General features: G+C 45.7%; 1 protein-coding gene across 1 annotated transcript in view; it reads left to right on the top strand.

Moving 5' to 3' along the window:
* Positions 1-24578, top strand: part of SAPCD2 (suppressor APC domain containing 2) — a 57137-nt gene that overhangs the window by 18918 nt on the left and 13641 nt on the right. The window contains exons 2-3 of the mRNA XM_082262843.1: positions 7478-7611; positions 20363-20497. Coding sequence (XP_082118969.1) covers positions 7478-7611; positions 20363-20497 — 269 coding nt within the window. The remainder of the gene's footprint in view (positions 1-7477; positions 7612-20362; positions 20498-24578) is intronic.

Genomic DNA, 24578 nt, shown 5'->3' with positions numbered 1-24578 from the left:
AAGAAAGCTCTATTTGTGGGGAAAAAATGACACAAATTTGGTTTAGGTACAGTGTTGCATGACCGCGCAATTGTCATTCAAAATGCAACAGCGCTAAAAGCTGAAAATTGGTCTGGGAAGGAAGGGGGTTTAAGTGCCCAGTATTGAGGTAGTTAAACACACTTTTAAAACAATAGAAACTCATTTAAACACATAAAAGATACTGAGAGACAGAGCAAGAGCTACGGAAAACACAAAAATATTTAATTATCAATGATTTAATTAGTAAAATAACATTACAGAAAAAAAACGCAATATACCGGGACCGCAAAAACGGAACCGCGTTATAACGGGGGTTTACTGTATATGTATGTGTGTGTGTGTATGTATGTATGTATGTATGTGTATATATATATATATATATATATATAATATATATATATATATATATGTGTGTGTGTGTGTGTGTGTATATGTATTAGTATTTGGGGGTTCCAAGTAATTTTCTAGCAAAAAATACTGATTTTACATTTGGCAACAAATGTCAGAAAAAGGCTTAGGCTCCAATGGGTTAATCTTGCAGCGAAAGCTGTTTTTCAAAGCTAAATTTCAGGTATGGCATTTTTTAGATAGTCACATTGGTGCAGCTTGGACCAATGAAAGTATGTATGTGCCAAGTGGGGGATGATGCGGAAGTTGGAAATCGCTGGTTTCCGGTCCTGTGTTGAGCAGCTGTCCTGAACACAGAAGGCCGCTCGCTTGGTACAGGTGCCATTCAGGGAACACGATGCATTTTCCCAATGAATGCAAAGCACTCTTTGATTTGACACGGTGGAAAAGCAGGGCTGTGATGACCCAATCTCCACCTCGTCCAATCAGAGAACACGTATCCATTGGGAGAATGCAAAGTCTTCTCCGAATGGTGCCGACGTTGAGCGAGCAACTTCCTGTGTTCGGTAAGCAGCCGCTCGGCACGGGACAAGGGAGCTAGCGGCAACCATTGAATGTCCAGGTCTTTAAATCTGACCTGGCCCAGACTTGCTGAAGAGTTCAGAAGATCATTAAGACCTAAAGAATGGTTGCTGATCGGTTGCAGAAAATGTCCACCATGCTGTAGTCTGCATATGATGTGGTGACTCTAGTGCCATCATGTGCCAAGACTCATGGAGAACTTTGGATGGCTGTCTAGTCATAAAATACCATTTTCAATTTTCCCTGCAAAATATGGAAGTAGATTGCCTGACGCTTCGTACGAAGTTCAGTCGTGGCCGGTTGATAAGACATTGATTTTCTTATCAGGGTGTCCCAAGCTGAGAGAGGAAACCCAAATAGAGAACCCACAAACTTCATGCAATTCGGATTGATCTCCGTATCTTCTGTGTGAACAGTGATGGTATATAGGGGGATGGGCGATAAGTTTCCATGTGTTCACAAGCAGGCGGAGAGCGTTTTACAGCAGGAATGTTTATATGGAGCTGCTGGTGAAAATCCCCACACCTATCCCTCCTGTCCTTTTGGCCTCTGCCTGGCTCCTTGACAAAGACTTATCTCATGTGTAGAGTAAATATTGGCAGGCGGGTAGGGACTAGCTCCGTCCTGCCTACTCCGTGGATTGACAGGTTCAAATTCCTGATCAGAAGACTACATTTAAATCTGAACGGTTCTCGGCTCTCAGGAAAAATGCAGCAAAGATTGAATTTTCCTACTGATCAATCAGGGCTGTTCAGATCTCTGCTACGCTGCATTTCACTGCATCCATGTGTGTTTGGGGGCCCATAGAAATTCATAATGACATCATAAAATACACATGCAGGATACCATGTGACCAGCAGGCACACGCACACAATGCATACTGACATGCGTTTTATCTGGATGCTGTTAGTATGTAAATGCCACCTTTAGTGTAACATTGAGCAGCATTGTGTCTGATTGCTTATGATAAACACTTGCTTTTGGATGCAAAATGCAGTAAAACTGTTTACCCTTCTTTGCTTGGGATGCAAGCTTGCCTTGGTAGGGTTCGCATTCCAAGCAAATGCTAGAAGCAGTACTTTCGAACGACATTGGTTATGTCACTCCAAAGACATACTGGTAGGTTAATTGGATCCTGTATAAAAATTGGCCCTACTATGTATGTATGAATGTGAGTTAGGGACCTTAGATTGTAAGCTCCTTGAGGGCAGGGACTGATGTGAATGTGCAATGTATATGTAAAGTGACAGCGCTATATAAGAACCTGAAATAAAATAAAAAAAAAAATAATAATGTAATCGAATGTATGCGCGCTTAAGTTTAGGCTCCAGCTGGTTGGCTTGGGTGTGCCGAACCCTGGCCATAGATGGCACAAATTTTTTTCCTGCAACTTGTGATTGCAGGAAAGAAAATCACTTGATTTCCCCCATCAACTCAGTGAGTGTTGATGAGGGAATCCCTCCCACAAAGCCATTGTGTTCTCCCGGCGGGGACGGAGCAGGGTAAGCTGTCCCTGCCAGGAGAACACCATGATTATTTCTAGCGACTTTAACCACTTCCCACCCGTCATTTAGCAAAATGACGGATGCAAAGTGGTTGCCCCATCCTGACTGGGCGTCCTATGACGCCCCAGGGGGCGCGCAGAGTGGCGATCGGTGGTGCGATGTGTCACGCTGACACACCCCATCTCTGATCCCGGTAAAGAGCCTATGATATAGGCTCTTTACCATGTTATCAGCTGTGTCCAATAACAGCTGGTCGCATTTTTTCAGTTCACGCCTCACAGGCGCGAGTAGAGGAGAGCTGATCTGCGGCTCTCCTGACTGGGGGGTGGTCTGTGCTGGTAATCAGAGCATTGATTACCAGTGCAGACCCTTGGGGGGGGTTGCCCACTGCCCACCCATGGCCACCAGGGATTGCCCACCCATACCACCAGGGATGCCATTCAGTGCTCAGGGAGCCTGTCAGTGCCCTCCTCATCAGTGCTGCCGATCTTTACCATCTAACAGTGCTGCCCATCATTGCCATCTGTCAGTGCCCATCATTACCCATCAGTGTCGCCTATGAGTGCCCATCAGTGCCGCCTATAAGAGCTGCATATTAGTGCCTCATCATCAGTGCCTCCTCATCGGTGCATGTCAGTGCGGCCTCATCGGTGCTCGTCAGTGCAGGAAAAAACATTTTTTTACAACATTTTATAACCTAAACTTTTCGGTCTTCTTTCTTTACTTGTTTAGCAAAAAAGAAAAACCTTGTGGTGATCAAATACAACCAAAAGAAAGCTCTATTTGTGGGGGGAAGATGACATAAATTTGGTGTAGGTACAGTGTTGCATGACCGCGCAATTGTCATTCAAAATGCAACAGCGCTAAAAGCTGAAAATTGGCCTGGGCTGGAAGGGGGTGAAAGTGCCCTGTATTGAAGTGGTTAACAGGCGGTAGCAAAAACCCTATATAAAATCCGACAGACTGGTTGTACCCAAGTTGACCAATAGATCAACTTGGGTAAATTTAACCTGCCTATAATATGGTCAGTTTGCATAGGTGGACACAGGAACATGCAGGATCAACCAGGTTTTTTCAGAACATAGAGAGGGACAGATGACACCGCACAAGCACTATGTTGTATATCATGCTTTAAAGGATCAGGATCTTTCTTATCTTTCTTTTCTTATCTTTCTTTCTTTTCTTTTTCTTTTCTTTTCTTTTCTTTTCTTTCTTTTCTTTCTTTTCTTTCTTTTCTTTCTTTTCTTTCTTTCTTTCTTTCTTTCTTTCTTTTCTTTCTTTCTTTCTTTCTTTCTTTCTTTCTTTCTTTCTTTCTTTCTTTCTTTCTTTCTTTCTTTCTTTCTCTTTTTAAGGCTGGGTATACACTCATTGATTTTTGGTTTATTTTTTATAATCGAGAGATGTTGGGATGGGAGGCAGCCAACAGGGTTGTTAACCTAACACATTTTGGACAGTTGATCAGAATCTGGCCAAAATTTGCATAGTTTGTATGCATCCTAAACGTCTACTTGCCAAAAATATTTTTATTTGCATACAAAGTGTGGGGATTCCCTGAGCACTCTGGTACAGCTTGACAAATCAATCCAGAAATTACTTTTGGCAAAAAGAATAGTTTATGAAAACATTAGCTTGATCATTTATTGATGCACAATTCGCTTTAGTAAACTAAATACCATCTGGTAAGCATTTAAATGGAGAAGCACAAAGTGATGGCCCACACATGCTGAAAAGGATATAAAACAATCAAAACTCCTAATGATGACCTACAAGTCCTCTACATAAAACAAACTTGGAGTCAGTTATTGAAGCATTGAGGATGCAGTTGGGTGTGGGCATGTAGCAAACACTTGAAATGTTCTTGTAAAACTATTGGGAAAATCCGGTTTTGGTTTTATATATGAAGCAGGGTAGGGGCATTGCTTCGGGATAGGAATCTCTTTTCTTTACTCTGCAAACTATAATACTACGGATTATTGATGAGACTTTTAATAATTCACGTCTGCTGGGGCCACAGGGAATGAACTGCAGCTGAGCAGTTCAGGAGCTCCAGGGCTATGGGCGGGGGGGCGACCATTGAATAATTAATTCCATGTGTTGGCACAGCCCTCCCTTTTTATCCTGTGTGAGAAGAAGTTTAAGGAAGACCTCTAGATTGGTCTAGCTGGCCTTGTTTCGTGATGTAAGCTGGTCGTAGATTGATAGTGAAGGCAGTGAGAGGTGCCAACACACATTTTCTGCCATCCCCAAGGGTGCGTAAGGGCCCTAACATTTTAGAGCCCAGCTGTGTGAATACTGACTTCAGCTAAAAAGTCTGCCTTTGGTTTCCCCGTTGCGTTATTGGCCATTGAATGGAATCAGTAGGACTTATTTGGACTTCTTACATGACTATCTATGGTGAGAATTCTGTTTCAGATCTTTCACTCATTAAGGTGGTTATAAAACCTTCCATATGCCCAATGAAATGACTGGCTTCAGGTGGGATGAACATCGCAGAGATTAAACAAATTCTCCTACATAAGTTGTACCTTTCTTTCTGCAGCCTTAAAAAACCTACATCTGTTCAAAGTACCGAATTATAAAGCTTATGTGGGAGTTCAGAAAAAAAATTGGGCAGAGGACTGAAGTCTAGAGAGCTCAGTGAGGAGAGTTCTGAGAGCTGATTAGAAGGAAGGGACACACACCACTGCACACAAGAACAGAGCTGAGTCTGTCAATCACAGGCTGTGTGTTGAAGCTCCCTCCCCCGTCACCATTTTCCTCTTGGTGTCAGGAAAGCTTGTCAGAAGTGATTCATGCTCATCACAGCACTTATTGCTCTTGAGTGAGACAAATACACATTATAGAGGGATATGCTTTGTTCATATTTCATGTCTGAGGTTTACAACCACTTTATGTTGAACTTCTGTTCTGCTTGTTGAGGAAAAGTCTTCAGGTTCACTGTACAGCCCTCCTCCCCAGTGGTACATACTCTTAACCTCATTTCCTCCCTACTAATCACTTTGCCCGGTCCATGCACCCTGTGTGAGCTCCATTTGTTTTGGCCAGAGCTTACACAGGGTACGAACTCTCCCCCTGCCACATGTGACAGCGCTTAGTTCATCCAATTGGCTGCCAGTGTGTAAGGCAAAGGGAAGTGTCTCATGTTGGGAATTGCTGGGTTAGAACTCTCCTCCTAGAGTTTGGTTTGGGTTAGTGACTCACTAGGAAAAAGTCTGGACAGGAATGACAGCCCTGGAGCTTTAAATCAACAATGGTAGAGTATCATGGCATCTTCCCTTTACGATGACCCTATTGGGGTAACGCAAGTTGAAAAAGCTTTTGTATGTCTTCTCATAAGTACCCTATATTGGTCTCCTGTGCTGATATCAAATACAGCTCTGCATTGGAAGTCTTTGATTGCCAGAGTGTGGTGTCCCTTAGTAACATTACTCCCTCTGGATGATGTCTGTATAGTTAAAGCGGAGGTCCGGGCAAAATATTTTTTGGGGATAAAAATACCCCCAGGACAGTCAGGGCTAGTGCATTTAAAGAGGAAGTAAACCCTCCTCTGCAAGTTGTACCTATAGGTAAGCCTATGATAAGGCTTAGCTATAGGTACTGTAAATATCTCCTAAACATGTACTGTTTAGGAGATATTTACCTTACATGCAGCCAGTGACGTCACTGGCGCATGCGCTCTGAAGGAACGGCCGCTGGTGCCGTTCCTTCAGAGCCCCGTGCGCGCGGGAGTGACGTCACCGCGGCTCCGGCCAATCAGATAGCCGGATGCCGCGATCCCGGAAGACGGGCGACAGAACATGTCGCCCGTCATAGAGGTAAGCGGGCGGCACGGCGGGGGCTCGTTCTAAGTTAAGTATTTCGTAATGAGCTAGTATGCGATGCATACTAGCTCATTATGTGTTTCTCTTTCAGGGTGAAAAAAATAATAATTTTGGGTTTACAACCTCTTTAAGCAACGATAGCCTCTGAACTGTCCCCTGTTTAGCTTACCTGTAAGAAGAAGAACTTACCTTGAAAATTTCTTGTCCATCGCTGCCATCTGCGGTGTGGGCAGCTGAAGCCAGAGCGTCCCTCTTTGCGTCCCTCTTCCTGGATGTTGGAGTCCCAGAATGCCATGCTCGTCACTTCCGGTGCAGGCGCGTCATCCCGCAGCTCATTGCGCATGCCCAGAAGCTGTTCTCCATTCGGCAGAGAAGGACACGCTTGCACCGGAAGTGACGATTGACACCGGTGCAGGCGCATTGACTCTTGGGATTGATGGCGCTCATCTCCCAGGAGTCAATGCAAAGGATGAGGTGACGTCGGGGGCCGCAGCCGCAGAGGGAGGAAGTGGAAGGAAGGTAAGTGAAACAAAAAAAAAATGTATAATTATCCAATTCTTTTCAGGTTATTTTAATCTAACGGTGTAAAGTTGCAAAATAGGCTGGAACCCTGCTTTTAAAGTGTTAACAAACCCACAACAGTAAAATCAGTCTGTATATGCAGCAAAGCATGCTTGTTATACTCCTAGTGGAACCTAAGAGGTTAATCCTCTATATTGTGTAAAAAGGTTGTTTGATCTGGTCTTCTTTAATTCCCCCTCCCCCCCTCCCCTTCTTTTATTGTCCCCATTCTATCTGCTGATAGAACAGAGCCCTGGAGGCACTCTGCACATGCTCAGTTTGGTGTGTATTGATAAAGAGTTGCTTTATTTTTTTGGAAGAGTGCCTGTGATCCGCATAGGGCCAATCGGCTCTATCCAGACATAAAGTCAGGGGTCATGCAGCCTCATAGGATAGTCAGAGCAGAATGGAAACTCCTCCTACAAGCTTTAACCAGACACTGATAGAAGTCACAAGACTGCTATATACTGCTGATGAGAAAAGGCATTTAGCAGTTTATATTTACTGAAATGATTGCATTTCCATGTTCTGTGTACTGTGGGAGACCAGATTTATTGAATGCAGGCTTCTGGGTTTAGTAACACTTTAATTACTGCCTGTGGTCTGATAATGGTGTCTTTTTTTTTTCCCCCTTGGCAGGAGAGGATGTTAAGAATATGTGTAGATCCAACAGCGAGAGCAGCAGTCAAGGCTTGTTGGAGCAGTGCCGCCACCAGCGCACTAGAGGGGAGCATAGGCGGCACACTATTACCAATGGAGTGGACTATGGCGTGGTGAGTGTAGAACAAGTTGAGTTTTTTTTCTCTGAGTTCCATATGCCAAGACCGTTCAACACCTCGGTTATACAAAAATAGGCATATGTATTGTTTTGTCATTACATCACTCAAAAGTATTAATGATTGCCAAAAACACATTTCTCTTTCGCTCATTGAGGGACACAGCTCCTGATCTTAACCATTGGGTTATACTGCCAACCTACAGGAGTAGAACACTAGGCAGAAAAAAAAAGGTGGCTACGCCTATGGGCGGTCCCAGGGGGTATACTCCCACACTCTGCTATAGGTATTCAGTTTTTTTTTCTGCCTAGTCAGGAGTAAGGACCTAGTTCCTTGCTGGGATTCTCTGGTCCTGGCAATTTTTTCTTTGAGGTCATTTATTTATTTCAGGTACTGGCTTTTGCCACAGGTTCTTAAGGGGGGCTTGTTGGAGTTGCTGCTGGCCAGGTTTTTCCTGGTGCGCAACGGGGGGTTGAGCAGGGTTGCTCGCCACCCCGGGGGTGGGTGACTAGGGCAGGAATGTCCTCTGAGCTCCCTGCTGCACTTGTTGGCTGGGGTAGCGGATGTGAGATCTACAATCAACTGCCAGGATGGGCGACGGGCTGGATAATCTAGATCCAGTGGTCACCCCAGTCTAGCCAGCGAGCGCGTGCAGACCCCAGCTCTGCGCCAGGTCGGCCGTGACATAGCCCCCAGTTAAACGCCTTGCGAGGTCGCTTATGACCGGGGTCTCGGCCCGAGTCGCAGCATTCCTTCTGGCCGACAGCCCCCTCCATTTAGAATGAGAAGAGGTTCTGTATAAAGCGGTGCCTGCCTGGTTCCTAGTTTGGTAAATGACTGTCCCCCCTCACCCCCTGGAGGGTTTTGGGGTGGACGTGGGCACCTCCATGGGACAGTGTGACCCCTGGGTTCCCCTCCTTCCCATTAGGCACTGCCCTCATCAGGAAAGTGGTCCCTATCTCCCCCCCATCTGCCCCTCCCTCGCCTCCATTTTTGGGGCTGTGGGGTGGCCTGGTCTACCGCCTGGGGTGGGGGCAGGTGCTGTGCTGGCGATAGGGGCAGTGCACCGCCGGCAACTTGGCGATCGGCTGGGGGGGGGGGCTGTACCTGGTTGGCAGTTCCTGACAGGAGCACCCCTTCTTGTCTTTCCCATTTTTTGGTGCTACCATTTTGCTGTAGCCTGTGTGCTCAATGCACGGCGGCCATGTTTGTGTAGTCCAGCGGCCATTTTGCAGGGGTTTGCCATTAAAAAAAAAACGGCGGCCATGACAGTGGAGCACTGTGGGCGGGCGATTTTGGTCGTGTGAGCCCCTCATCCCCTGGTGCTGACTCCTGCATCTTTTCATTTGCTGATCGCCGCACAAGGAGTGCAGATTATCCTGGTGGCTGCAGGTGCCGGTTTCTGCTGGGTGGGGAGTCTGGTGGGGTCCTCTCCCTGTCTGCTGAGAATCGATTAGATGCTCTGTTACTGGCAACCGAGTGGTGCTGCTGAAGGGGGGGAGGTGTCCTTAGCAGTGTTTTTACACCTTTTCTTGTGGGGTCCCCCTATTGACTCATGGAGTCTTTGGAGCACATTTCCCCACCTGGTCCCCTTTCAGAGGCTGCGGGGCCCACCGGGTCCCAACCAACCATCGATGCACTGACGGCGATCCTGGAGTCATTGTGTCTCGAGTGAAGGTGGTTTTTTGGGCAACGGGCTAGCAAAAAGCTCCCCTGCCTCATCTGTCTCCTCAGATCCTGAATCTGATTCGGCCGACGTGGGACACTCTGCTGGGTCCGCGACCACGCACCCTGAGTTCTCAGATAGTGAGGATGATTCTGCACTGATTGTATCTGTGCGTGAGACCTTAAAGATGGAGGCGTCAGTTCACCTTGGCACTCACAAGCCATCTCGAGCGGCAAACATGTTTCCTTTCCCTGTCTATTTTGACAACATTGTCGCTAAGGAATGGGAACTGCTAAAATGTCCCCTTGTGGTCCCTAAGCGATTTGATATGCGGTACCCCTTTGAGGAGTCCCTTCTTAAAAAGGGGACTGTTCCACCGGTGGTGAACCCTCCGGTCTCCAGATTGAACAAGGCAACCATGATTCCGGTTGAAACCTCCCCAGCCTTTAAAGACCCGGCTGACAGGAAGGCGGAGGCTGTGGCTTTTCTTATCACGGGCACTTATATCTGGACTTTTACCATTTGTTGTTTTTTTTTTTTTTTTTGCACTTTTTTCACCATTTTTTATGTATTTTGTTTCGTGGTGCATTTTTGTGCCACGTTTATCACTATAGTGGTCTCTTCATTTGGATTTTTGAATTTCACTAATAGTGTTGTATGTTTATACACCATGTTCAACGATTTACTTTAGGATAGACCTAGGTTTATTGGTCATTCTTCCACACTTGTTTATTTAATTTATTCTTTAGTGTTTCACTTTGTAGAACACATTTGTTTAGCGCACCTGATATTTTTTATTTGCATTATTACTCAAACCGGTTTACAGTTCCCAGGAAGGAAGGCAAGGTGCGCCCAATTCTGGGCCTTAAGACGCTGAACTGCTTTTGTGGGTGCAGAAGTTAAGAATGGAGTCCATTTGCATGGTGGTGGCATCCCTGCATCCGGGATTTTCTTGCCCCTGTCGACATCAAGGATGCTTACTTCCACACTCCAATGTGTGCCGGTCACTAGCGCTTCCTCCGCTTTGCTGTGGGAGAGGAGCATTATCACTTTGTGGCGTTACCCTTTGGTTTTGTCTCTGCTCCTGGGGTCTTCGCTCCTGGGGTCTTCACTAGCATTGTTACGTCAATGGGGGATCGCGGTACTGGGCTACTTGGACGACCTCCTTCTACGAGCGTAGTCTCCTACTGCTCTAGTGGAAAACCTGGAAATCGCCATACGAACTCTGAATTTTTAGAAGTCTGCTCCTGGTTCCAAACACAAAGCTGGACTATCTGGGTCTGACTCTAGACTAGGCCTTAGCCAGAGTGCTCCTTCCTCTGCACAAACTCCAGAAACTGCAGGCTGCGATGCGTCTCCTGCTGTTCAGCAGATGGTAATCCCTCCAGACTTGCATGGGGATGCTGGGCCTGTTGGTGTCTACCTTCGAGGCCGTTCTGTTTGCACAGTTCCATGCGAGGTCCCTGCAAAGGGAGGTTCTGGCCAAATGGGACAAGACTCGGCAGTCTCTGAACAATCCGATCCAGCTGAGCCAGGGAAGGAAAGAGTCCCTGATATGGTGGATTTGTTCTCCGGCGCTTCGGCTGGGCAAATCTTTCCTCCCCTTGCTTTGGACAATTGTCACCACAGATGCTAGCCTGTCCAGCTGGGGAGGTGTCCTCGGCCAAAATTCGGCTCAGGGGATCTGGACACTGGAAGAATCTAGTCAATGTCTTGGAACTCTGAGCGATCAGACTGTGCCTGGAACATTGGGCAGATCATATTCAGGGATGTCCAGTGCGCATTCAATTGGACAATGCCACGGACGTGGCTTATGTCAATCACCAGGGGGGCACAAGAAGAGTCCTGGTGGCTGTGGAGGTAGCCGGCATTCTAAGGTGGCAGAATGGTTAGTTCCAGACCTCTCCGTTGTTCACATTCCCGAAGTGGAAAACTGGCAAGTGGTTTACTTCAGTCGGCAGGTGTTGGACCAAAGGGAGTGGTCCCTTCATCCGAAGAGGTTTCATCAGTGGTGTCTCTGGTGGGGCATTCGGGAGATGGATCTGTTGGCGTCCCGGCTCAACAGAAAGGTGCAGAGGTTTGTGGCTCGGTCACAGGATCCTCTGGTGGACGCCACAGACGCGCTGGTGGCCCAGTGGGGTCAGTATCGTCTGATTTACGCCTTTCCTCCTCAAGCTTCTGCCAAGACTTCTATGCAGGATCAAGGCAGAATGGATTCTGGTCATCTTAGTGGCCCCGGACTGGCCTTGCCAGGCTTGGTACACCGATCTGGTGCGGATGTTGGCGACGTTCTTTGGAAGCTTCCCCTCGGAGGGTCTGCTGTCCCAAGGACCAATCTTCCAACCTCCTTTACAGTTGCTGGCTTTGACGGCTTGGCTGTTGAATGCCAGGTGCTGATGGATAGAGGTTTGTTTGAGTCTGTGATTCCAACGGTGTTAAAAGCTAGGAAATCTACTTCTAGGAAGATCTACCAACGTACATGGAAGACATACATTGCGTGGTGAGTCTCTTGGGGTTCATCCTCGTTCTTTTTCGGTGGCTCTGATCTTGATCTTCCTTCAAGGGGGGGTTGAGCAGAAACTGGCCTTAAGTACTATCAAGGGCCAGGTTTCGTCTTTAGCGGTCGTCTTTCAATGACCCTTGGCCACACACCCCCTGTTGTGTACTTTTCTTCAGGGAGTCTGGCACTGGGCTCCTCCAGTGTGGTCTCTGTTATCGTCTTGGGACCTCAATTTAGTGCTCCCAATCCTCCAGTAACCTACCTTTTTTGAGAACCTTCGGGAGATTCCCCTGCTTACGCTGTCCCAGAAGGTGGCCTTTTTCGTAGCTATCACCTCTGCGCACCGAGTGTCAGAATTGGCGGCGTTATCCTGTCGTCCAACTTACTTGGTGTTTCATAGAGAGAAGGTGGTTCTTCGCCCCTGTCCGTAGTTCTTTCCAAAGGTTGTCTCTAGGGCTGAAACAACTAATTAATTAATCAACAACTGATCGATTTTATAAAAATATTTGTCAACTATTTTCATAATTGATTAGTTGGTCAGCCAATTAGTTGGCCTGCTTACAGAATGCATTATTTGTTTACATATACGGAAATACGGAAGCACTTCCTCCATACATGTCAGTATACACAATGGAGCACACATGCAGCTCAGTACCCCCCCCCCCCCCATACATGTCGGTATACACAGTGCAGTACACGTACAGCTCAGTACACCCTCCCTTAGAGATGGGTTTGGGCATGTTTGGGATCCCTCCTGCACGATCCCACCAGGAAGCTGACACTGCACACGGCTAACCACAGGCAGTGAGACATTTCCCGATCTGTCTCACTGCTTGTCTCACTTTCAGTGGGATCCTGAACCCCCTTGAACCTATTCCGACCCCCCCATACATGTCAGTATACACAGTGCAGCACACATACAGCTCAGTACACCCTCCATACATGTCAATATACACAGTGCAGCACACATACAGCTCAGTACACCCTCCATACATGTCAATAAGCTTGTGAATGTGCAAGGAGCAATGCCTCATAGGACATGTAGTCCCATACCTTGCTAAAGGGGAACTCTATATTATACTTTGGGGCTTGCTATAGGGGCACTTTTAAGACCGGAGGAGCAAGAAGTGCTGACAGGGCACCCCAGAAGAGAAAGTACGAGTACTGATACTTTTTCTCAAGTACTCCCTGATATCAATTACCGATACTTATTTTTGTCGTTTTTTTTAGACTAATGAAAAATTATTACTGTTTCTTTACAATTATGAAGAACCGTTCTTCTGTGGCTTTGAAATTGCGTTACTTCAGCTTGATTTCAAAGCCGCAAATCAGTGTAATTTGGACCTCCTAGATTCTTTGCGGCTTGCAACTTCATTTAACAAACTCCATGCAAGTCAATGAAATCCCCAAAAACGGGTATAGTTTTTAGTATAGGCATTTGCACGAGTGCAAATACTTAGTATCGGCACCACTACTGGTATTGGTGCAACACTAGTATATATACTGCATCTCTTCTGTCTGTTATTAGAGTATAGTCGATATTTTGATCCCTCACCATATAGCTACAAATTCTGAAAGATACCCTCTGCACACTGCTATGCACCCTTTCCAGCAAACTATGAAAGGAAAAACAGAGCTATTTAGTTCCCATACAGTCCATACAGAATTTGTAGTGTTAATGTGGTCACACCCATTTAGCACCTGATAGTTTTAAGTACATGTACAAGCTATTGGGATTTGAGCACAGGTATATCTTTTCTCTGTTGTAACACAGGTCAGTGACCAGATCTGAACCTAGTAGCTCTCCCCCATCTTGGGTCTTTATGCCCGAGGTTGGCATGGTGTCCACCGTAGCATTTGCAGTGGCAAAGCAGTGTAGGACTGACCAGAAGAGGGATTTCTTTGTCGCAGTTGGTCAGCTTAAATATGTACAGTATTGCAATATATGTGAACTAAATATCCCTGTTTTTATCGCATAGTTTGCTGGAAAGGGTGTAAAGCCGTGTGCAGAGGGTCCATCCAGAATTTGTATTGTTAATGTGTTCACACCCCTTTAGCACCTGATAGTTCAAGTACATGAACAAGCTATTGGGATTTGAGCACTGGCATATATTTTCTTATCGTATAGCTGGTTATTTGTATTTACCACTGCATAGAGATATTCAAGAATAAATTCTTTTTTTTTTAAACTTTACTTAATAACTAAATGATACGCCACACTTTTACGTTTTTTTTTTTTTTTTTTTAAATTTTATCCGATTAATCGGCCAACTAATCGATTATGAAAATAATCAGTAGTTGCAGCCTTAGTTTTCTCTGATTTTCATTTGAATGAAGACATTGTGTTGCCTTCCTTGTGTGTACCTGACCATTTTTAGATGGATCAGACAGACGGTGGTTCGGGCCTATTCCATCAAGGGTCAGGTTCCTCCTTTCTCTGTCAAGGCGCGTTCTACTCAGGCGCTCAGTGCCTCCTCGGCCTTCCATCATCGGGCGTTAGTGACGCAGGTTTGCAGGGCGGTCACCTTGTCATCGGAGTACACTTTCACAAAGTTCTAAAAAAAGGGAATGTGTTGGCATCTGCGGATGCTTCCTTTGGCTGCAAGGTTTTGCAGGCTGCTGCTTAGAGGACCTGGTCCTCTTTGAGGGTGTATTGTTCTTTTCAGGTGAGCTCCAGTTGTTTTGGTTGAGCTCCTGTTTACCTGGTTGGCTATAGTTAGCCTTGGGAATTTATTTTTCGCTGTTCCCACCCCTCATGTTTAACACTGCTTTGGGATGTCCCAATGGTTAAGATGATCAGGAGCTGTGTCCGTCAATGAACGAAAGAGAAAATGGGGATTTTTGATTTTACTGTAAAATCTACTTCTCTGATGTTCATTGACGGACACAGCACCCACCCCTCTGTGGAGTTGTAATTCTCCTGACACTGCTTGCAACAAAACTGAGTACCTATAGCAGAGAGCGGGAGCATACACCCTGGGATTGCCCATAGACGTAGCCAGACTTTTTTTTTTGCCTAGTGTCCTACTCCTGTAGGGGGGCAGTATAACCCAATGGTTAAGAAGATCAGGAGCTGCGTCTGTCAATGAACATCAGAGAAATGGACTTTACAGTAAGTCAAAAATTTATTTTTTTGTTGAATAAAGCATCTTCTATAGAAAAAATAGCTCTGACAGCGGGGAAAATGAGGTTGGATACTAGAACCATTTTCTGCCTAAAAAGTTTTTTTATTTTTTATTTTGATAGGTTGGATTTTCTGATAGGCATACAATGCCTTGTAAAAGTATTCATACTCCTTGAAATTTTCCACATTTTGTCATGTTGCAACAAAAAAATGTAAATGTATTTTATTGGGATTTTATGTAAGAGACCAACACAAAGTGGCACATAATTGTGAAGTGGAAGGAAGATGGTAAATGGTTTTCAAATTTTTTACAGATATGTGAAAAGCGTGGCAGGCATTTGTAGTCAGCCCCCGGAGTCAATGCTTTGTAGAACCACCTTTCAATGCAATTACAGCTGCATGTTTTTTTGGGGATGTCTCTACCAGCTTTGCACATCTAGAGAGTGACTGGGATTCATTTACTAAAGGCAAATAGGCTGGTTCACTTTGCAAGTGACATTGCACTTTTCAAGAGAATTTTTACCGGAGCTTAGTGAATGAGGTGAAGATCTGCTGATTTTCAATCATCCAATCAAGTGCGAATAAAAATACTGTTTTTTTTTTATTTACCTTTTCATGCAATTGGATATTCTTTGCAAAGTGAAACGTAGCCACCTTCACTAAGCTCTGGGGCAAATTCCCTTGTATAAAGTGAAACTTCCCTTACAAAGTGAACAGCCTATTTGCATTTGGTAAATCAACCCAAATAAGTCAAGTCTTCTGATAAGGAACTTCGACTTCACTTTTTTTTTTTCATAGCTTGCATTCTTGTCTCTGCTTTGTTGCTCATAAAGCATATAAGTTGGAGACCAGCATGCTGCTAGCTTTTCAGAAGAAAGTCTGCCTTGGTTGCTGCAGTAGATAAACTTTGCCCAAAATCAATGATTATTAAATGCATTGTCTCTGGATCGTCCACCATGCCTCTAAGGCAGAACCTCCCACTTAGAAGCTTATTTGAAAGAATCCAGCAAGTGCACAGGAACGGCATATCGTAATATCTACAAAACAGAAGCAGGTAAGGATCTGCAGTTAAGTTTAACAACCCCCATAGTGTATACAGTATTGTTGACCTGGAGAAGTCTGTGTGCTTCTTCTTTTTTTTTTCCCTCTCTCTAATATACCAGTTTCATTATGCGCTGTCTGCCAAGCCCTGGCCTCTAGAGAGGGAGCACTGGGCCAGCATTGTGCATAAGGAAATGGCTCAATTTGCCTTTCAGTGGTCTCTTTGCATGCGAATGACTCATCCACTCATCCATGCGCATCACAAAATCCTGAGTGATGGAATCCCCGTGGAGAGGGGGAAGCAAGAAAACAATTAGCTGAGGGGTCACTTAATGCTGTTGGGTCATTGACTTAGGTCTGCATTCCTCATACATGGAAAGGGAAAGTCGAATTCTCCATTACAAAATGCCGGATACATTTCTGGTTTCCCCTTTTCTCATCCACCCGCAATCTTCTTTTTAAGGCCTCATGCACACTTCAGCTATGTTTTTTTTTCTGCCCCTAAACGCCCCTCTATTTGTAGCTTATGTGTCCAGGTACACAGGCTTTTACAGGAGTTTAGGGGCTGAAATCTGAATGCACCAATATTGCATTCAGGAGAGGAGCTTTGTTTTTCAAAGTGATTTTCTCAACATAATAAAGCATACATAAGTTACATAGTTGCATAGTAGTTGAGGTTGAATAAAGACAATAGTCCATCCAGTTCAACCTGTGTAGGTGTGTGTGGCTGTAATCATCTCACATAGCCCTGAATGTTCTGATCCTTGAGATGTACGTCTAAGAGTCTTTTGAAAGCCACCATACTTCCCACAGAAACCACCTCTTGTGGTAGAGAATTCCACAATCTTGTAGCCCTAACAGTAAAGAACCCCCCACGTTGCCTAAGGTTAAAACGCTTCTCCTCTAATCGCATTGTATGCCCTCGAGTCCTCATGCAATCCCTACGACTGAACAGCTTTTTTTCTAAGCTGAGATCCCCATTGAGATATTTATAAATTGCTATCATGTCCCCCCTCAGGCTTCTCTTCTCCAGGGAGAATAAATCAAGCGATTGCAGTCGCTCTTACACTTCTCCACATTAAACCTAATTTGCCATGTCGTTGCCCACTCTGTTATTTTGTCCAGGTCATTCTGTAGGATATCTGCTTCATGCTGTGCAGTTATTGCCCTGCCCAATTTTGTGTCATCTGCAAAAACTGATATAGAACTCCTGATCCCGTCCTCAATGCTGTTTATTAATTAATTGAACAAGGTTGGTCCCAGGACTGAGCCCTGGGGCACCCCGCTTACTACCTCAGACCAGTCTGAGTATGCACTGTTTATTACCACCCTTTGTACGCGCCCTTTTAGCCAGCTCTGTATCCAAGAGCAAACCCCGCTGTCGATACCTGCAGACCTTATTTTATAAATTAAGCGCCTGTGGGGAACTGTATCAAACGCCTTCGTGAAATCTAAGTATACCACATCCACTGGTCTGCCCCTATCTAGCTCACAGCTCACCTCCTCGTAGAATGCTAAGAGATTGGTTTGACAAGAACGCCCATTTGTAAACCCGTGCTGATTACTGCTGATGATGTTGTTGTCTTTAGTAAACTCTACGATATAGTCCCTTATCATCCCCTCCAGAAGTTTACATACTACTGATGTCAGACTGACAGTCCTATAATTTCCCGGTATATGCCTCTGACCCTTTTTGAATATCGGAGTCACGTTTGCTTTCCTCCAATCCCCTGGTACATTTCTAATACTGTCAGCAAAGATCAGGAACAGTGGTCTAGATATAACCTTACCGAGTTCCTTGAGTACTCTCGGATGTACGCCATCCAGGCCTGGTGATTTGTTTGTGTTAATTTTATCCAGCCTTTCCCTGATTTCCCCCTATGTTAGCCATAGTGGCAAGTCCTGTGTATTACTACTAACCATACAGTCATGGTCAGTGTACCCCTCCTTTTCCTGTGTAAAGACTGACGAGAAAAAAGCATTCAGCACGGTGGCCTTTTCAGTGTCCTCTGTAACCATCCTCCCATCATCGTTGCTTATGTGTGCAATATGCTCTGCCCTAGTTTTTTTGCTGTTGATATATTTAAAGAATTTCTTTGGGTTTTTTTTACTATCCTCCGCTATTTGTCTCTCAAAGTTGATTTTAGCCATGGATGGGGGAGTTTGCTTTGAATCTTAAAAATGAATGTGTTTTTGGTTTGTGGTGCTCAGATCCAGTGAAGCTCCGCTTTGAGTTTGTTGGTCTGAGTGGGCTAAGTTTTTGTTTGTGTTTTTTTCATTATGTACAAGCTTTGTTTTTAATGCAATACATTGAGCGGCCATTACACAGAACTGCCAGAGCATAGATAATTCTCTCTAATTTTAATTTTCAGGCAAAGTCCCCTAATGAGGGTAGGGTGGTGGAGGAGTCAATATGTATACGTTTTAGCTTGAGTTATTGAACTCTGTGAACAGGCTTTTAGCTGTTAAGGATATTATGTTGTCTTCTGACCTAATAGAATACCACTAAGTATTCAATCTAATCTAAACTTTATTCAACGCATACCATCTGATTATAGCAAGTATCTCCCCATAATATGCCATCTGAATATAGCAAGTATCTCCCCATAATATGCCATCTGAATATAGCAAGTATCGCCCAATAATATGCCATCTGAATATAGCCAGTATCTCCCCATAATATGCCATCTGAATATAGCAAGTATCTCCCCATAATATACCATCTGAATATAGTAAGTATCTCCCCATAATATGCCATCTGAATATAGTAAGTATCTCCCCATAATATGCCATCTGAATATAGTAAGTATCTCCCCATAATATGCCATCTGAATATAGTAAGTATCTCCCCATAATATGCCATCTGAATATAGCAAGTATCTCCCCATAATATACCATCTGAATATAGCAAGTATCTCCCCATAATATACCATCTGAATATAGCAAATATCTCCCCATAATATACCATCTGAATATAGCAAGTTTCTCACTTTTGGGCAAGATTGCAGCTTACTTCTTACTGCCCATCATTGATAGGTAAGGGTAGGTAAAAGGAGCGCCCGGTATGCAATGAGAAGCAAAATGAAGGGGAATATGTAATTGTTTTATTGAAAGTAGTAACAAATGATTGAGCTAACGTGTTTCGGTCAAACAAACCCTCCCCCTTCTTCAGAGTTGTTGCTGTATGCTAATGGTGAGTGGGGATATAACTCAAACTGGTGTGTCTGTGCCACCAAAATCTGAATTATTGCTGTTTACTCTTGCAGAGGCAGCATAGAGAGCTGCTCTTTGATAGATCCCCACTCACCATTAGCATACAGCAACAGCCCTGAAGAAGGGGGAAGTCTCTGTTCCCCCAAAACGTGTTGGCTTGATTATTTGTTGCTACTTTCAATAAAAGGGATTACATGCCACCTTCATTTTGCTTCTCATTGGATACTGGGCGCTCCTTTCACACACCCTTACAAGTATATGCGGAAACTACCTTGAGGCCAGTGGCCCAGAGCCCAAGCCCCACAAAAGGGCTCACCGCCACCCTTCTGTTAAGTTGGTCTGGAATCATCGGGAGTGAACACTCTCAACCCACCCCCACCATTACCCACTCACAGGCCCCCCATTACCCACTCACAGGCCCCCAACTGAGTGAGTCAGTCCAGTGCAATCTTCAACCCTAAAGAGCATCATTGGTGAATTGAGGATATAGTTTGAGACTTGCAAGCATGCTCCAACCGCCCCCAGGCCATTCTCTGCGCAGTGTACCCCATAAACATGTTCGTTCTGCTGGATTCTACATGTTTGTTGGAGGGGCTGAAGGAGAGAGGAGCAGCCAGATTTTCCTCACAGCCCCTCACCTGGTGGGTGTCAGCAGTACCAAAGAGGCATACTGTATGTAGAAGGTTCACCACCTAATGACCAGAAGGTTTTACTCCCTAATGACCAGGCCATTTTTTGCGATACAGCAATTGCGCGGTCGTGCGACCGTTGTACCCAAATAAAATTGATGTCCTTTTTTCCCCCCCACAAATAGCGCTTTTTTTTTTTTATGGTATTTGTTTACCTCTGATTTTTTTTTTTTCTTTTGCTCAATAAACAGAAAAAGAGCGACAATTCTGGAAAAAAAAAACAATATTTTTTACTTTCTGCTATAAAACATTCCCAATAAAAAACGAAAAAAAAAAAAAAAAAATTTTTCATCACTGTAGGCCACTGCTGCCATGTTCATCTGCCAGACCTTAGCTGTCTGGTCCAAGGTCATTCCCCAGCAGACTGGTCCAAGGCACAAAGGGCCGAACACATAAATGCCTAAAATATTGTGCCTGGCAGCCACCGGCGTTGCGTGTTGCTCTTTTAAACTCTGTGGCCTTTGAGAAATTGGTAGCTTGCAATGCCACTAAAGAGCAAATGTTTGTGTCTACAGCTCAAAAGGATGAAGGAGCTAGAACATGAGAAGGATCTACTTCTGCAAGGTTTGGAGATGGTGGAGAAGGCTCGGGACTGGTACCTCCAGCAGATGCATACTGTGCAAGAGCAGCAAAGGAATTTGGGAAAGAAGGTAGGTGAGCAAAACAGGTAATCTAGTAAATTAAATGAAACCCTTTTGTCTGCCAGAACTTGTCCTGTATACTTGTTTACAAGGGTGCAGAGGCCCATTCAATATGTTAGAGCCGCTTGCTTACTTATCTGGAGCAGCGTAGAGCTGCATGCAGGCACCCTATGTTAGTCAATGGAGATGTAGCCGCTGTGCAGGCTCTCTGGCACATCTGAGTTTGATTGGTATGCGGATGGGCACTCCAAATGCAGACAGACCATGTGCATTCTTGGCTGTGCACTTGTCCCTGCATGCTTGTCAAACACGGGTGAGCCAGTGCAGCTGCTGCGTCTCCATTGAGTAACACAGGCTGTGGGCACGCACCTCTACGCTGCTCCACACACACATGCTGTGTGGACCTCATGTTTTTTCTACACCGGTACACTGAACATAGACCAGAGAAAGCAAAGGAGAATGCTGTCTTAGGAGGTCAGAGGAAAAAAAATTAGACCAGCATGCCATTGGTAAGCAACATGATGTTCCTGTGACTACAGTTACATTAATTAACTCTTTGGAGCCAATTCCTCCCGGCCCTTTAAGGGGTTTATGATCATGTGACCACCATGATTGGCTATCACAACGGTCACTTGATTGTAAAGCTCCTAATCGCAAGTAGCGATTGGGAGCTTTCCATTAGTCGCCCGGGAGGGCGCAGGGCTTTCACACTCGGCACAGCTGTATTTACACGAATGCATGCAAATATGTAGCCGCTTGGCACAAAGGCCCATCAGCCAGCCCCAAGGGGTTAAAGTATGCCTAAAGGCAATTTTTTTTTTTTTTTTAATTCTGGGGAAAGTGGAGAGGGATTAGAATACCTGTTAGTTTTTATTGCTGTCTGTGCCCCCCTGTTAGGGAGATTTATCCTCTCTATTTTTCCTGTTTATCATTGAAAGTGAGCGTAAAAGAAAATCCCACATTTTGGGTTGTCCCAGAAAAGTAATAGAGGGAAAATCATCCAATGGGGACACTAGTTCTGGTGATCTGGGGCTCCCCAAGGGATTCCCTCACTTTGCAGGGATTTCCTGTCACTTACTGTGTTGGTTATGGGACAGGAAGTGAAGGTAAATCTCCCCAGTGGGACACAGATGGCAAGAATAAACTTTACAGAGGATATAACCCTCCCTTACTCTATCCAAAAAAAAAAAAAAAAAACAACTTTATGCCTACAGTTCTTCTTTAAAGTATAACTAAAGGCAAAACATTTTTTCTCTTTCGTTCATTGATAGACAAAGTTCAGATTCTTCTTAACCATTGGGTTATGCTGCTCCCTACAGGGCAGTCCCAGGGGGTATACACCCACACTTAGCTATAGGTTTTTTTTTCTGCCTAATCAGGAGGAGGTCCTAGTTCCTTGCTGGGATCTCTGGTCCTGCCAATTGTTTTCCTTTTTAAATAGATTTTTTCCTTTTATTTTTTCCTATCTTTATTTTTTGTTCCTGTGAGAATCTACTATGAACTGGGCAATGGACTGGATAATCTAGATCCAGAGGGTCCCTCCAGTCTGGCCAGTGAGCACACGCAGACCTCAGCTCCGCGTTAGGTCAGCCACAACATAACTCCACTGGGCGGGGGCTGGCCCTGCGAGTTAAAGGTCTCGCAAGGGCGCACATGACCTGGCCTCGGCCTGAATCGCAGAGTTCCTCCTGGCTGACAGCTCCCCTGTTGTGATGAAGCGGTAGTCTATTAGAAGCGGGGCCCACCCTGTTCCTGGTATGGTAAGTAGCTGTCCCCACCTCTTCCCCGGGGGGTGTTTTGGGGTGGACGTGGGACCCTTGGGTTCTGCCCCCCCCCCCCCAGCTCCTCTAAAATTTTCAGTAGTCACTGTTGGTTTTCCGACCATCGGGGTACCCCGCCTGTGCGTCTGCGTCACGGTAGGTGGCCCACCTTTAATGGGGCTATTTTCTATTGTGCGGGCCCCTATGAAGGGGCTTGGAGGGCAACCCCCTTGTTTTTTTGCGGGGTCCAGTAGGTGGTCCATTCCTGGTCCCTTGGTCGGCGTCCCCTTTGCGGGATCGCAGTCGGTGGCCCTCCCCTGATTGTTATGTTTTCCAGGTGAGCTTAGAATATAGCGCCCCCCGCCCTCCCCTGCCTCCCCTGCCTCATCTGTCTCCTGATATCCTGAATCTTTTTTGGCCGCTGCGGATGCAAGTCAACCTACTGAGTCTGCTCCCACGTACCCTGAGTGTTCAGATAGTGAGGATGATTCCTCTGCTCCTCTAGCGAGCATAAAAAGGCACTGGTGGATGCACTGATTGTGTCAGTGCGTGAAACTTTAAAAATGGAGGATGCGATTGATGCTGAGTCGGAGGCGCTGGTCTTTTTTGGAACCCACAGGCTCTCCAAAGCGGCGAGGGTGTTCCCCTTTCCCGCTTACTTTGACAATATTGTCACAAAACAGGGTTGTCCAAAACGCACTCTTGTGTTCCCTAAGCGTTTTGCTATGCGGTATCCTTATGAGGATTCCCTGCTTAAAAAGTGGACGGTCCTACCTGTAGTGGACTCACTGGTTTCCAGGTTTATTCAAGCTACCTTAATTCCAGTTGAATCCCCGACCTTTAAAGATCCGAGTGATAGGAGGGTGGAGGCTCTGACCACCATATGTTCACTGTGGCTGGTTTGGCACTTAGGCCAGTATTTACTATTGCCCTGGTTTCGCAAACTGACTGAGTGGGCTAAACCTTTACGCAGGGACCTGCCTTTGCGGACCTGGCGGATCAGTTGGTCCAGGGACTACAGTTTATCTGTGATGCCTCTGGATGTTGCTCCTTTTGATTCTAGGCTGTCTGTATCAGCGGGGTATTGTCTGGCTGAAATGCTGGTCTGCGGACCAGACTTCTAAGAAGGCCTTATCTGATCTCCCCCTTGTAGGGGATCGCCTGTTTGGAGCTTTCTTGGATGACATCATTAAGGGTCTCGCGGTGGGGGGGGGGGGGGGAGAGTACTCTTCCGCAGGCTACCAAAGGGAAGGAGCCCCGTCGTGGGCCGTTCTTCTCATCTCATAAGAGGCATTTTTGTCCCTCAGGGTTTCAAGACAAGGGATCAAAGCTCTTCAGAGCCTCCACCGGAGGTTCCAAGAGGACCTGGTCTGGCAAGCCACGAGCGGACTCTTCCAGACCTGCGGACAAGGCTTCCTCTGCACGAAGGGGCGCCATCATCTGTATTTGGGGTGGGTGGGACGTCTTCGCTGGTTTCCAGATTTGTGGACCTCCCTGGTACAGGACAAATGGGTCCACAAAGTAATTCTGTCTGACTACAAGATCGAGTTTCGATCTTATCCTCTGGAAAGGTTCTTCCCTTCCAACCTGCATTTGTCCCCAGAGCGCTTATGGGGTCTCTTTGGGGCAGTGCAAGACTTGTTACTTCAAGGGCTGATTGTTCCAGTTCCGAAACGTTTTCTGGGGTTTTACTCAAACCTCTTTACAGTTCCCAGGAAGGAATAACGGGTACGTCCAAGTCTGGACCTCAAGGCGCTAAACTACTTTGTAGGGGTACAGAAGTTCCGAATGGAGTCCATTCGCATGGTAGTGGCCTCCCTACATCAGGGGGATTTTCTTGCTTCTATCGACATCAAAGACTCCTACCTTCACATTCCAATATGTGCCAGTCACCAGCACTTCCTCCGCTTTGCCGTGGGCGAGGAGCATTATCCGTTTGTGCCATTACCCTTCTGTCTCTCCTCCACTGCTCGGGTCTTCACAAAAATGTTGGCCCCGGTGCTAGCATTGTTGGATCAGCTGGGGATCGCGTTACTGGAGTACCTGGACGATCATCTTCAGCCTCAGACTGCTCTGATGGACAACTTGGAGATTAATTTGCGAACTCAGAGGGAGTTCAGTTGGATTCTGAACCTTCTGCTCTGGTTCCGTCCACAAAACCGGACTAGCTGGGTCTGACTCTGGACTTGTCCTCAGCCAGAGTATTTTTACCTCTGGAAAAATTCAAGACATTGCAGGAGGCAATTCCGCTTCTGTTGTCCAACAGGCGGTTATCCCTCCAGGCTTGCATACGGGTACTGTGCCTGACTGTGTCTACCTTTTTTTTGAGG

Source organism: Pelophylax lessonae, assembly GCF_965119305.1.
Source record: "Pelophylax lessonae genome assembly, chromosome: 7".
Classification (NCBI taxonomy): Eukaryota; Metazoa; Chordata; class Amphibia; order Anura; family Ranidae; genus Pelophylax; species Pelophylax lessonae.
Note: the sequence above shows the minus strand (reverse complement) of the source record. Positions and strands in the feature narration are given on the sequence as shown.